Raw genomic sequence first — 15,353 nt, 5'->3', positions numbered from 1 at the left:
GCTCTGCCTCGCCACCGTCTGGGAGTCCATCGACCAACTCGAGGGTCATGCCGATCAGATTATCGCTCGCGGAAAAATCTAAAAGATCGAGGAAAGGATTATGTTGGCATTGTCCCGAGAAATATGTTCCTGGACATGTATGTGCGGTGAAGCTGTTGTGCTATGTGGGGGGGAAGAGGATGATGAGGATACAGACCCGAATACCGAGTGCCAATTGCTGGACGATCATGTTATCACGCAGACCTATCTCACTTGCACTCTTTGAACGGGAACAGCCGGTCTAGGCCGTTTCGTGTGACAGGAACCATTGGATCCATGGAGGTGGGCGTACTTATTGATACATGGATCACCCATGACATTGAAGGGAGCTTTTACCTTTCCGTCTTTAGTTTTTAGTTTAGTTTAGTTCAGTTCTCTAGATAGCTTAGATAGAGAAACGTTTAGTTAAAGGGCGACCAAAGTGAGCGCTACAGAATACTCGATATCTGTCGGCGTTATCTCAAGTTTCCTGCCGAGGATCTTCTCGGTTTTACTTGCTTTCATATTTTACGAAGTGTTAGCTTAGTCTAATTTCAAGTTGCTTTGTAGTTAAAGTTTCGAGCTTTTTACATTCCGCATATTCGCTGTACTCGTTTGGATGCTGAGTATAAAATCGAAGTTGTTCTGTTTTCGTCATTGTGATTACTATTTACTTTGTGTCTAGCGTAAAATCAGTAATTAAAAACTCCCAAAAGTAAAGCGTGGCAGCAACCAACCCCTGTTCACTACTCACTCACTTGATACACTAGCTTCTCTGTGGGATCGACCCCGAACTTGCCGCTTTACTGTTAAAGTAGTGCAAAATTGGGAGTTTATAAATTACTTTGGTGGTGATCGAGAGCGAGATCGTCTTGATCAAGTGGCAACGACATTTGCTAACTGGTCCATCTGGTTCAGTTATCTCTTCCATATAACTTGATCCAATCTCAATCATCTGTGTGCCAGCCAATACGTTATAGTGTGTCTCTACGTTGATGACATGTTAATCATGAGTAGTAACGCCTAAGTGATTAACTATACGAAAACCATGTTAAAGAGAAACTTTGACATGAAGTATATGGGTCTAGCCGATGTGATTTTTGGAATGAAAAATTCTAATTCAAAGGAATCATCTTGACACAATCTCATCATGTTGAGAAAGTACTAAAGAGATTCAACGCCTATGATAGCATGTCGGCTGAGACACCTATAGAGCTCAATGTTCACTAGAGCAAGAACAAGGGCGAGCCTGTTGCACAAGAAGATTATGCACATGTCATTGGGTGCATTATGTATTTAACTAATTGCAATAGACTTGACATTGTTTGCGTAGTGAACAAGTTGAGTCGTTACACGAACAATTCAAGCAAGGAGCATTGGAAAGCTCTTGTAAGAGTTTTGAGGTACTTGAAATATACTCAAAATCATGGGCTATAATTCTCGATATACCCCCCGGTACTTGAAGGGTACTGTGATGCGAACTGGATATTCGATAACAAAGACTCACTTTGAACAAGTGGACATGTCTTTACTATTGGGGGGTACTGTCTCGTGGAAATCTACGAAACAGACATGTATAGCCCGATCAACCATGGAATCGGAATTCTTAGCTTTAGATAAAGCTAGTGAGGAAGCCGAGTGGCTTATGAAATTCCTTGATGATATTCTATGGTGGTCTAAGCCGATGCCTCCAATGTTGATTCATTGTGATAGCTAAGCTGCTATAGGAAGGGCAAATAATGACTTTTACAATGGTAAGTCTCGACATACTCGTCGACGACATAATACCATGACACATTTGATCACAAAAGAGGTGATTACATTTGACTATGTGAAGTCATTGGGTAATCTAGCGGATTCGCTAACCATATGGTTAAATCGTGATCAAATGAATAAATTGTTAGAGTGAATGGGTTTAAAATCTACAAACTAAAGAATTGTCATAGTGGTAACCCAGCCATGATGACTGGAGATCCCAAGAACTTGGTTCAATGGGGAAACTAAATTATGAGAGTTCGTGTGAAACACTCATCTATATCTATTCCCTAGAGAGCAATAGAGTGTTGAAAAACTTGCCTAGTGGTGAGGTTAAGTCTATGACTTTTAATGATCCCTAAAGGATCTCGTTGAGATGAAGTTTTCAATGAGACCAAGTATGACAAGATACTTAATGAGGAATCACCTATGTAAGTGTGAATTGGGGCCGCTTCAAACAATACACTTATGAATCCAAAGTGGTGTCCAAGGCCTGAAATGGACACAAAACGTGAGAACGGATGAGGTTGATGTGTTTAAGTGTTAACATCATTGTCTCGGTGCACGCCGTGGAGGAATAGTTCAAAGCATAGCGCTACTAGTCCGCATGTGTATCCGATGGTGTTGACTATGGATGGTTCAAAGCCAAAAACTACCTATCCTTATGCTTACATACCTCTTGAGGGTTGAGCTTGTGTCTGCATACATATGCATTTGACAATTTCTACTCACGTGGGGGATTGTTGGAATCGTGCTTGGTCAAACGACTTTGACTAATAATAAATGTTACAAGACATTTAATTTTGTGAAATTAAATGCAATAGCGTCGATCTACGTTCCGAGTAGATGACCGTAGTATATTCATTTTCTCAAATCCGATTCCCGGTGAGAGAAATAATATATTAAAGTTAGTCACAATAAAGCTAAAAATGAGCTATAGGAAAAACTAAGGGATTAATTAACTAAGTGTTAATTATCCCACATCGGGGATGATAAACCTCTTTGATGAAGTATTTAATAAGATGAATTATTATGTGTAATAATTATAGTGGAACAAGACGGGTGACAGAGCCCACACGCGCGCACGCGCGCGCCGCTGCCGCCCGCCTGCAAGCCGCGAGCCGCGCACCATGCACCGTGCCCCGTGCACCGGGCGCTGGGTGTTGGGTTCCGTGTGCCTTGTGCCTTCTGCCTTGGATCTTGGCAATTGGTCTTTGGGTGGTCTTTGGGCTGTTCTTTGGAGATGGTCGTTGAGCGTGGTTCAAGCCCCACTTGTTCTTTTTAGACCACCCCAAACTCCACGCTATCCCCTACGGGTCCTGGTCCACGTCATGTTCCCGCTGGACCCCGATGCACAACGGGAGACAAAAGGTCCCCACTGGACCCCGACGAATAACGGGAGACAAAAGGTCCCGACGGTCCACGGTGTATCCCGTCGTGTAGCATGTCCAGGTGCGTCGTGTCTCTTCAACTCCCAATGGATAGTGCACCAGTCAATAACCCCCGGCGGTTACAGTCAAACCATCATGGCACACATAAAAACTTGAATATTGTATATAGAAATATGTCGTTTTATCTTTGGGGACGACACGCCAAACCGTGAGCACTACCGGGGCGTATCTCGTCTTGCGGAAAGAGGACTCCTCGACTCGGCTTACATCTTTACGGTTTATTGTTTCGAATTCTTCTTTGTAATTTCAATTCAGTATATTTCCGTTTAATTTCTCCATTCTTCTTTGAGTTATATTACATCCGGTTAGTATATCTTTGTATCACAGTCATCTAAAATCAACGTAACAAAAATCAAAATTTTTGAAAAACAATATCCGCAAGACAATAGAGGTTTTAGAGATACTTGGTTAAGAAAATGTGTTTCACTTGAATATTGTATATAGAAATATGTCGTATATTGCTTTCGTTGTTATTTTTCAAGTGAAATTTTCTTGATCGAAAAATATTACTCATTCCCTATTAATTAATCATAATAATACAATGGATGTATTATTCTTAAGAATTGCAAGAATCCTGCACAAGTAGTCATTCAAATAAAAAGAAGAAAGCCCTAAATGTATGAGTACTAGTACTCCCTCTCTCCATAAAATATTGTCCAAATATATAAAAAAATCAACCTATTATTAATGATTCTTAATCAAAACCTAAAACAAGAACAAGATCACATCAAACATAAAAACTTGTAAAATCTAAGCAAAGTGGATTCTCTATCAATCCAACCAACAATCAAAAACTATGAACAACATCTAATTTACCATCCTGCACCTCAATTTTTTCTCCTTGGCACGCGCCAACACGGCATAATCCAACGCTACAATATCGCAGTATAAGCCGTGTCTTTCTTTGTGCGCAGCGAGAAAATCCACATCTTTAACCGATCCAACATACACAGACCCTTCCAAAATCATACGGCCCCGGATGGCTGACAGCTTCTTGAAAATCGCCGCCACCTGATCTTTCGCTTCCTTGAATTCTCTCTTCTTCTGCTGTATTTGTCTTTTACATTCGGATACTTCTTGCCTCTGCTCCAACACTTCTACCTCCAACGGGACTAAAAGCTTGTCTCTCAGGGTCCACTTGGACGCTTTGAGGTCTCGTTCGTTCTGCTGAAGAAGTCTGATAGGGACTCCACGTCATGCATGATCCAACCGCCATCACCAAGTCCGACGAGTAGCTTGCCGGACGAAGCGGAAGAAGACGTGCCACGCAAGGAAGTCGAGAAGAAGAGTGGACGGAAAGAAAGGCCCAAAAGGGAAGCTTCCAAATCAGTCCGATACGGAGACTACGTATCACACTAAAAAGGAAGAGAAGATCTAGTTTACTTAATTATTATTGCTTCTTTATTTTGAACGATATCTTTTATGTTTAGGATAGATTAGTGTCAATCTTCTTGGGTTTTCTTCTTGATTCTTTCCCGAGTCGTAAGTCCGAATCAAGCAGGGGGAATTCTATATATTATAGAATTCCCATAGATCGAGTCTTGAGAATTAAAGTAATAAAAAACACTTTTTCTCAACCCTTGGCTCTCAAAACCCTAGCACTTCAACTAGGTGTGTTTATCATATTTTCCGATCAATTTCCGTCGTACGCGTGCTCTTTTGCATCGATAGAACCTCAAGTTCTATCAATTGGTGCTTTCATTGACTACTCTTCTCCCTCAACACACGATAACCATGGCACCGGATTTGATGGTTTCGAAGCCCCCACCCTTGCCAAAGTTTTTTGGTTCTGAATCAATTGTTAGGAAGCTGGAATTCCTGGCTTCTAGTAGAAACGTTCGAGTAGACAAACATAAAGAACCGCCAGATCGCTCGGTTACGGAGACGCCGGCAGCGAAGCATGTGTGGAAACCACCGCCATCTCGGACTACAGCACCGACGACCATCACTCTGGAGTCAAGTCCCCGCCCTCGCATGGAGCCGCCTCGTTTCACAGGTGAGGATGCTTCTAATTGGATTCACAAGATCCAGAGCTACTTCAATCACTCTTATACTCCAGAATCTGATCGCCTCTATCTCGTCACGTTCTTATTTGACCCACCGGCGTCCGATTGGGCAACATATTGGAAGGAAAACAACACGGGAAAGGGCTGGAATGATTTTTTGATGGCAGTCAAGCATTGTTTTGACCCAAATTTCGATGAGGATTACGCGAGCAACAAAGCTACGATCGAACCGCCTAACTCACATGCTTTTCCTTCGGACACTAGCGGGTGGAGATTGCCTACGTCGCTCACACAGCCGCCGACAGGAGTGGTGCCAGTGGCCTTCCCTCGCCCTCATTTTGATGCTCCTCGTTTCGATGGTGAGAACGTCGTCGAGTGGATTCGTAATATACAGAGGTACTACAACCACTGCTACACGCCTCTATCTGATCGCCTTTATCTTACGAAATACTTGTTTGATCACCCGGCGTCAGACTGGTTGGAAGACTGGACGGATAATAATGCTGATAAGAGCTGGGATGATTTATTGTTGGATGTAAAGCAGCGGTTCGATCCCGACTTTTACGATCCCTACGCGGAGACAGCCTCCCTGTTTAGGAGGACGAAATGGACCGGCCCAGATCAGCGACAACCCATTCACACAATGGCGCCCCCAGTCGCGGACCGGGAGCCTGATCGCCCACCACCGCAGCGACATGAGGAGGTCTCACAAGAGGTATTCTCACCAGAATTTTGTGACAATTTGTTTGGTGTTCAACCTTTGATTGCTAACGGGAGAGGTCCCAAGCAACTTATTGGTAATGGGTGTATGAGCATGGATAGCGGGAACAATGAAAGTGATATGGACAGTATTTTTGTGGATATAAAACTCGCGAATGACAGTCTCATTGACCAACTTGGTAGTGAGGCGTTGAATATTACTTATGGCGTCATCACAGCCGACGATATTGAGGACGACGAGTGTCTTACCAAGGCTGATTTCTGCACTGATTCACTTTCTCAGTTGAGAATATCACCTCCAGCGGTAGGGAATACGAATGTGTTGCAAAATATAGTGATTGATGTGGCAGCGGATTCTGGTGTTGCTCATGAGAAAATCTTGTCCGTGCTGGAATCGGTGGACGATATTGTCCCCAGCGACACACGCGGCCCCAGTTATGGAGTTGTTCGTCCTATTAATCTGACACAACCTGTAAAGGATCCACAATATGGGGAACGTCTTACACTTTCCTATGTGAATGCTATGAAATCTTGGCCAAATCAACCATATTTGTTTTGTTTCGGTGGTCTACACTTGTTCATATTGGTGCAAGCACTCATTTACGATGCCCGATTGATCCCCCCGCGCGACGATGCACTTCTATTGGGCGGAAATCCTATCATGCTTCGAAATTGTGTGGCTGAACCCGGAGACGATTTCATAAAGGTTCCGAACGCTATTCGTCAGCGATGTGATCCATCGTACTACACGATTTATATGAGAGAAACAAGTGAATATAGGTCTCATGAGGATGCGCATGGGAAAAGTTATGTTTGGTGCGTTCCGTGTTTCAACAAGGTGAGGACCAGTTCTGGTGTTCTAGGGAATTATTCTATGGATTTGAAGTTCGTAACTGCTCGTATTGGGATATTATTCAAGTTTCAGTTGTTTAAGGTACAAGATTTGCATTCTCTAGGCCTCATTGAGTTTGGTGAGGTGAGTGTTCATTCTGATGCTTTATGCTACAACAAATATGAGCTATTGCTGAATATAGGCTTGCTTTATTTGGGGAGATTATTGCATTCCCAGTTGAACAATGAGACGAAGAGCTGGTATGTTACTTGGTTAGCTCCTTCAAATGAATGTGATATTTATGAGACTTGGAGGCATTGTGGGAGCTGTAACACTCAAGCTTTGGAGATGTGTTCTTATTTAAGCAATTCTGGAGATGGATTTCAAAAAAAAGGGGATGATACTTGTGTTCATGGTAATGGAGCTCGAACTATTAGGGTGCCAGGGGACAATAACTCGAATTGTGGGAATGCTGGAGGTCCTTTGCCCTTTACAGAAATGGGTGAATTCTGCCACGAGCAAGTTCATCACACCAGTAATTTGAATGGATTATGGCCGAGTGCGGTGACTTATGAACTACTAATCGATGTTTTCTGGGATAGTAGTGGTACACAGACATCAAGATTGTTCCGAGTGTTACCTCCACTGCCTCTATCTTGTCTCCAACTCCCATATTCGGTAGTATATTTTCTCATTTTATCGCAAAGGAAGATTATGCTCTTCCGGGACAGGGTAGCAGCTGCTATGATTGAGCTTCATATGGTAGATGGTGATATTCCCTTAACTACTTTAATCAAGGACAGACAAATGCTCTGCCGGGCTGTTCTTGTGAGGGATTTCCACAATGTCAAAGTAAGGAAATATGGCAAGGTTATCCAAGTTGGAGATGGGGTTATAGAGCTGCGTCATGCTTTTTCGACGGCATGTAGAGCTTGCGATCCTTGTCCGAATGAAGATTGGGAGGGAGTTCAAACCGTTTTCCTATTGGCTGCTGGAAAGTTCCAAGTTGGAGACAATGTTATACTCATCCTCCGTCCATATGACCCGCACCATCTCGAGCACCTTGTGGCAGCGATGTTCGATCGATGTTTCTATGGACCTTTAGCTATCGTTGGGTGTATTGGGGAAGTAGTCATCTGGTCCCAGCTACTACGAAAGCATTTTCCGAACCTTCGCCTTGTGGACAAGGCGATTTTCATGGGAGGGGGAGTTGATAGGGACTCCACGTCATGCATGATCCAACCGCCATCACCAAGTCCGACGAGTAGCTTGCCGGACGAAGCGGAAGAAGACGTGCCACGCAAGGAAGTCGAGAAGAAGAGTGGACGGAAAGAAAGGCCCAAAAGGGAAGCTTCCAAATCAGTCCGATACGGAGACTACGTATCACACTAAAAAGGAAGAGAAGATCTAGTTTACTTAATTATTATTGCTTCTTTATTTTGAACGATATCTTTTATGTTTAGGATAGATTAGTGTCAATCTTCTTGGGTTTTCTTCTTGATTCTTTCCCGAGTCGTAAGTCCGAATCAAGCAGGGGGAATTCTATATATTATAGAATTCCCATAGATCGAGTCTTGAGAATTAAAGTAATAAAAAACACTTTTTCTCAACCCTTGGCTCTCAAAACCCTAGCACTTCAACTAGGTGTGTTTATCATATTTTCCGATCAATTTCCGTCGTACGCGTGCTCTTTTGCATCGATAGAACCTCAAGTTCTATCAAAGTCTCTTGGCAACGCAGAGGTGTCGTTCGTGCTCCAATTTTTCGCGTGACAATAGGCCGACACGTGCCTCTGCCTGCTCGAAATCGTTGTTTAGGACTTTCAGCTCTGCTAGAATGTACATCGTGGCGAATTGAAATTGCGATTGGAAACCCTAATCCGATAGGAAAATACAATATATCAAAAAAACACAGACAATCACAAATATAAACTACTTTTCGAATGAATTCTACAATGAATGAGCACCACTATTTATAAACAAAAGAACCATAATTATAGTTAGGAAACATATCTCACAAGGAAAGAAATATATTGGCCTAAATTATTTCCTTTCGGGCCCCACAATTGACAAAATAGAGAACCCTAATTCGTTTCTACATTTTTTGCTTAGTTAACTAAATTTTTTTTCCGTTTGCAAGGTTTAGGAGGTCTATAACTATTTATTATACAAATTCAATAAATAAAATCACAACATTTGTAGAAATATAAACACAGCAAAATTAAGTCGAGGAAGAAAACTGAGCAACGTACCAGAGAGTGGGGGAGGAGATTACAGAGGGAGAAAAAGATGGTTCTTTTTAAAGTCCAAGATCAATAATACCTAAATTTAGGGTTGTAGATGGAAAACGAATTCTCCGTTTTTTTAGGAATTTCGTTGCCTTATTTTCAAAATAAAATTTTATTTTTTATTTAAAAATAATCTAATCTAGTTTGATTTATTTTTAAAAATTTCAGGTTTCTTTCCCTATGCATCTGATCTGATATTAGTAGGATTGCCCTTTTTCCTTTTTAATATTTAATTTTGCTTAAATTTGTTTTCATCTTAAATTTTTAATTGATTTTGAACGTTATATATATGTATAATGTGTATAAATAATTAAATATATTGAGATCTTCTCTATGTATAAATATATAAACATTAATCTGCACAGATTAAATATGTTTGATCAATTAATACTTAACTACAGGAAACTACATAATTTTATTCTTAGTAACTATTTAAAATTTTAGTAATTGAAAGCTAAGTAGGACCGTTATGAATTTGATGAGAAAATACACTTGTTTCACAGAGTATTTTATAACCCTGCTACCCGATTCTCTTAACAACAAGCATCAATTGGGCTAGGAAAACGGGCTTCCTTATTTGGAGCATCTGTTTCTTATTGGGCTTCACTATACGATCCAATATAGTCCACCAGCCCAGTTATTTCGTAAATTACTGTCATTGATAGAGCTCCATTGTCTTCTTGGAAAAAGAAATTTTGGTCATGTCACAAGGTAGGTTTAATGAGAAATTGATAAAACATGAAAGAGAAAGAGTAGAAAGTAGAGTTAATTGTAGGTAATTGGATAATGAGACCTAAAAAAAATTGATTAATTTTGATGGGCGAACTAAAATAACAAAAAAAAGGGTTATCTTTGGAAGATGAATGGAGTAGTAACTAGCTTCAATGCAGCCTAAGAATTCAAACGATAATTTTTGAATTATCTGTCTGACTTAATAGTAGGTAGCAGTGTCTTAAAATTGGACCAAACAAATTAGTTCGATCGTTTTTCATTCATAAATCATTGTGTTGTTTGATCCGGTTGGACAAAAAATCATTGAAATATTAACTGTTACTAAAATTGTAAAGACTGGGTCGGTTTGGCAGTGAACTGATGATCGATTGAATCGATTTACATATATATATATGAGAGATGATCAAAATAAAAATGCATTTAAATCCAGAAATGCAGCCTAAATCTTTGCCCTAGGATTAGATGATCTAATGGTCAATAATTAACCAAAAACACAGAAAGTCATAATTAAGCAATTTTAGGTCATATTATAATATTTGGATTTGATGTCATGCTAAGATCATTTTAGGTCTTGCTTTGTTAGCATGACCTAAAAATTAACCAACTATGACCTAAAAGTGTCATACGTATGATATTGTTCTGCGTTTCTGTATTTAAATCTAATTTTGTATAGATTAAAACCCTTATCAAGACCATAATCAAAATAAGAGTAGTTTAATTTGGTTCTTAGTTTCGAGGAAAAAAAAAGAGGGACATATATAAACATCCTATATAAATAAAGAAGTACCACAAACACCAATATATATAGGGAGGAGAAATTATATAGTATGAGGGGAAGGGTGGTACGTAACATCAACAAAAATGGGGCAAATGCACATCACATCACATCAACATGATATATTAGTGCACTACACCACCATTTCCTCTTTTGCATCAACTTTATCTTGGTTTTCATTGATTTGGGTTTCCTTATTCTTCCCCCAAATGACGCAATACAATCCCCCTATCAGTAATATGGCTCCACAAAAACTGCAAAAAATAAAATCATAAGACAACAAATTAATTAAGAAGAATTGTTGGAAATACTATATAAAAACCATAGGAGTATGTATATGAACCTTCCAAGATAGAGCATCTCATTCCATAGAAAAAGAGAGAAGAGAGCTGTGAAGATGAGAATCAAAGGAGTGAATGCAGCTGCATAAAATGGCCCTTTCTTCTCCACTGCCCACAGCTGCAGCCAAAAGCTTATTCCATTCACTACTATTCCCTGCACCCATTTTTTCTAATCATTTACTTTCCATTATTTATAAAGAATTGCATAAATTAAACACTCCATCTCAACAGTCAATTGGTTACATAAGTAGTATATTTATTTGAGTTATATGATTGAATGGTACTTGTGCACATGTTGAAAGTGGAAATTCCACAGTGAAATGTGGCCAACTTTTGAAACACCCTTCTTCAGGAATAGGAATATTTGAACACGTGCTTATTTAAAAATTATTACTCCCTTCATTCCACAAAAGATGTCACACGTGCGGAAAGACACAAAATTTTAGGAAGTTTTGTTTTGTGTGTTAGGTGAAAAGAGAAAATATAATATTTATATTATTATGAGAGAATTATTTCTATAAATAGAAATGTCACGTCTTTAGTGGTACAAACTAAAAAGAAAAGTGAGACATCTTTTATAGGATATGGGAATACTACTACTATATGACATAAATCATATATTTGTCCTTGTAAATTAAAATGATCATATGTGCATATGCTATTAACTAGTCTATTTGTGGTGCGATGATCCGGTTTAATTTAAAAAATTAAATGATTAAAAACAAAATTAGGTGGGTTTACGAAGACATACACAATATGCGACAGAGAAAAGATTGAGATCCCATTTAAGTCGCCACTTTGATATGTCCCTCTCCATAGCCAATGCCCAAATTGATGATTGTGTGCAGCTAAAAAAGCACTGCAACATTATCAGTCGGAATTTCGATGGATACTTCTTCACTAGAGGAGCCTAATTACACACAAAAATTAATTAATTAGTGAAATTTTTTTTAAAGCAAACTATAGCATTAATTTACATTAAGTAAAATTAATTAAATTAACCTGCATGACAAACCATGATGCCCAAATAAAATTGGCTGCAAGCATAAGCATGCAACCCTGCACCCATTTCTCATTGGAATCCTTAGAATTCATTGAATTTGAGCATTTCATCAACCTAACTAGAGGCCCTTTTACGAAGGCAAACACCATTGCTCCCGATAAGCTCAAACCCGAACCAACAAATTTTGCTATTCCAGCTGAAGTTCTGATCGAACATGTCTCAAATCTGGTAACATTTTTTTAAAACAAAATTATTAGAAAAAATACTAATAAAAATATAAAATTGTGTAATTTTGTTATGTTAAGTATATTATATATACCGAAATATAACCGCGACGAGAAAGGTGAGAGCCGGAATTGTGTTGATGCCGACGGAAGCAAATGTTGCGGAGACATAGTTTATTGCATATGAGTATAGATTAGAACTCAAAGTTATGCTGCAATTAAATTTAATTAGTACACTATTTAAATTAATGTAAAGTGAAAAAAAAAATTTAATCATCTATACCCGAAGAAAGAACTCAAGAAAATCTTCAAGATTAGGGTGTACGACAAAGGGTGATCAGGGTTCTTCCTTTAAATAAGAAGAGGATGGTAAAAAAACAAACATTAGATGATGAACAATTTTAGGTAAAAAAATGTGAAACAAATAAGTAAATAAAACAAAATAAACCTATCGAGAAAGAATGCGAATGGAGCTAAGGTTATGGTGGCAAACGCCTGGCGATAAACAACGAAGATGTAAGGGTTCATTCCTCGATCGATGGCGGCTTTCGAGAACATAGCCATGCCTGCATATGCAAGCTGCACCAATATCATTCCTAGGCAACCTTTATTTTCTTCTAACATACTCACCAACTTCAATTTCCCCATTTTGTTTTCTTTTCTTTATGGTTTTTTGTGTGTGGGAATCGAACCATGAGCTTTGAGGTATATATAGAGAGAGAAAACCCTCATCCAATTCACCACACTCCACCATTCTTTGGTCGGGGCCATCCGTCTTAATGAGACTCGTGTCTTGTTTCACCAGACATATCACGATGTTATCTTGTTGAACGTGGTGAAATGTTTTTCAAAAGAAAAATCTTGTGCCGGATATGTTACGCAGATATATGTGAAATGTGGATTCTGATTCGGATACTGCCTAAAAATGATAAATATGTTGACCGTCAAACGACCTAACTTTTTGAGGTGGTGCATCTACTTTTACTAATGTGAATATACATGTGGGGTCAATTTTTTAGTATGGTAGTATATGTTGGGAAAATTGTGGATCTAAAATCTAAATAATGGGTTAGGTTAGTTAGTAGTACTGGAGCCTGCAAACACAGGAAAAGACAAATCAAAACAGTTGTCAACAATAATATGCATGTGCTTATTCTTACGTGTTTGTTCTTGAGTGTATCTGAAGTAGGAGATGCCTAAGGTTTATGGTTCGGGTGGTTAACTGCAAAATCGTAATCATCGGTTACGGTTCTGAACCGGAACTGTGAGATTTAAATGAAACTCAACCGCCACTTTTGGAACTGTGGGTCGGAAATCACCGGAAACTTGCGATTCAAACCTGAATCAGACCGTGAAAAAATTGTTGATTTTTTAACCGTAACCGTAACCGTAAATATGCTCAAGGTTCGGTTCGGTTCGGTTCCAGATTTTTCGGAACCGGAACCGGCGGTTCCGAAACCTTAGGCATGTCTAATCTGAGTTGCAATTGATATGTACCAAATAGAAGTAGAAATGAAATTTAAACTCTGGTAACAATAATTGTCAAAGGGGTTTGAATAGGTATCTTAAAATTCATTGTTTCAATATACGTAACATTCAATATAAGTAAACATCAATTAAGTAGAACAATGTTTCTCTCTTTTCTTGAGACATCAAACAATAAATCTAGGTTTAGAGACATAAATGAATCGATATGCACTACTTCGTGCACTGATTTACACAAGAATAAACTTACAATTGATTTATCATAGGTTAGCTGGCTACATAATTTCATAATTTCATGTATTAATAATTTAATACTCCATCTGTCTCTCAAATTTTGTCACAGTTTGACCGGGCACGGGTTTTAAGAAATGTAATAGAAAGTGGATTGAAAAAGTTGGTAGGCTGTGGGTCCTACTTTTAAAATATTAGTTTAATAATAAAATGTGAGCGAGAATAAGTTAGTGGAATGTGGGGTCCATTACCAAAAATGGTATAAAGTGAAATACTCCCTCCGTCCACCATTTAAAGAGCCATTTTACCATTTGGGTTTGTCCATGATTTATAGAACCATTTACTTTATTCCACTTTTAGTATGTAAACCCACATTCCACCAACTTTTTACACTCACAATCTAATATAAAACTAATATTTTAATGGGTCCCACATTCCACTCACTTTCTCCTTTTACTTTTCTTCACAAAGTCAAATAATTTTTTAAAACTTGTGTCGAGTCAAAAGGGCTCTTTAAATCGTAGACGGAGGAAGTATGACAAATTTTGTAAGATGAATAAAAATGAAAATGTGACAAAATTTTAGGAATAGAGGGAGTACTACTACCTAGACCATATCTACATTAAGTGGAGGGGTTTTTAGATGAACAAGGGATCATGGGCTTCTTATTTTGTCAGTGGGATTTCACTGTGCAAACAATTGCAAACGTGTGTAATTGCATATGGGGAATAGTAGGTCAAGTTAGAGGCCACTAAAAGAAAGAAAAAAAGAAAGACTCGATCCAAATCTTTTAGAGCTTTTCTTTAATATGAGAAAAACCATATACTTTATTTAATTTAGCAGCTAGAATGAATAATTGTAGAAGATGAAGGCTGTAGTGGCGACAACCATCACTTTTACGTCCCACTTTCATTGTTTGATTCTGAAGGGGGCCTGCTTCATTCACGCAATGGATAACAAACCTTTTAAAGGATTGAATCCTTTTAAGAAATAAAGTTTTTGATCGGAATATGAATAAAACCGAAAGACCCTTTAACTATATTAAGGTGTCCTTAAAAATAGAGACTTTGAAGATAGCATAAATTTTAATGTTACTAAATTATTAAAATAGAAGAGACATAGAAAGAAAAAATATTGAAGAATTGTTAATGAAAATTACAGCTATCTTATAAGAGCATCCACAATAGCGCCTAGCGCACCGCCTAGCCGAGGGCCGGCGCTAGGCGGTGCGCTAGGCGATCTATTGCAACCGCCCAGCCATTTGCGGATTTAAAAACCGCCTAGCGCTCGGCGGTTCCGTGGCGCTAGGCGGTGCGCTGGGCGATCCGCTCGGCGCTATTGCAGCGCTCCGGATCGCCTAGCGCATCACCCAAAGGATTTTTAATTTTTTTTGATTTAATGTTTTTTTTGTGAAACTCATTCTTGGTTGTTTCTCTTTTATAGAGACACCCTTGAATGTTTTATGTTCCACTTTCGATGTGGGACAAACTCAT

At 38.9% G+C, this 15,353-nt stretch overlaps 1 protein-coding gene across 1 annotated transcript; it reads right to left on the bottom strand.

Annotated features, from left to right (window-relative positions):
• Window positions 1-10,559: 10,559 nt before the first annotated feature.
• Window positions 10,560-12,798, bottom strand: LOC121781996 (WAT1-related protein At1g43650-like). The gene is made up of 7 exons (XM_042179695.1): window positions 12,593-12,798; window positions 12,428-12,493; window positions 12,240-12,356; window positions 11,920-12,145; window positions 11,669-11,827; window positions 10,920-11,071; window positions 10,560-10,830 (listed from the first exon to the last, which is right to left on the bottom strand). The coding sequence occupies exons 1-7, from the start codon at window positions 12,790-12,792 to the stop codon at window positions 10,710-10,712; spliced, it is 1,041 nt and encodes a 346-aa protein (XP_042035629.1). The 5' UTR covers window positions 12,793-12,798; the 3' UTR covers window positions 10,560-10,709.
• Window positions 12,799-15,353: the final 2,555 nt, after the last annotated feature.

The sequence above is a fragment of the Salvia splendens genome, chromosome 20 (genome assembly GCF_004379255.2).
Source record: "Salvia splendens isolate huo1 chromosome 20, SspV2, whole genome shotgun sequence".
NCBI lineage: Eukaryota > Viridiplantae > Streptophyta > Magnoliopsida > Lamiales > Lamiaceae > Salvia > Salvia splendens.
The sequence above is the reverse complement of the archived record's forward strand: the minus strand, read 5'-3'. Positions and strand labels throughout refer to the sequence as shown.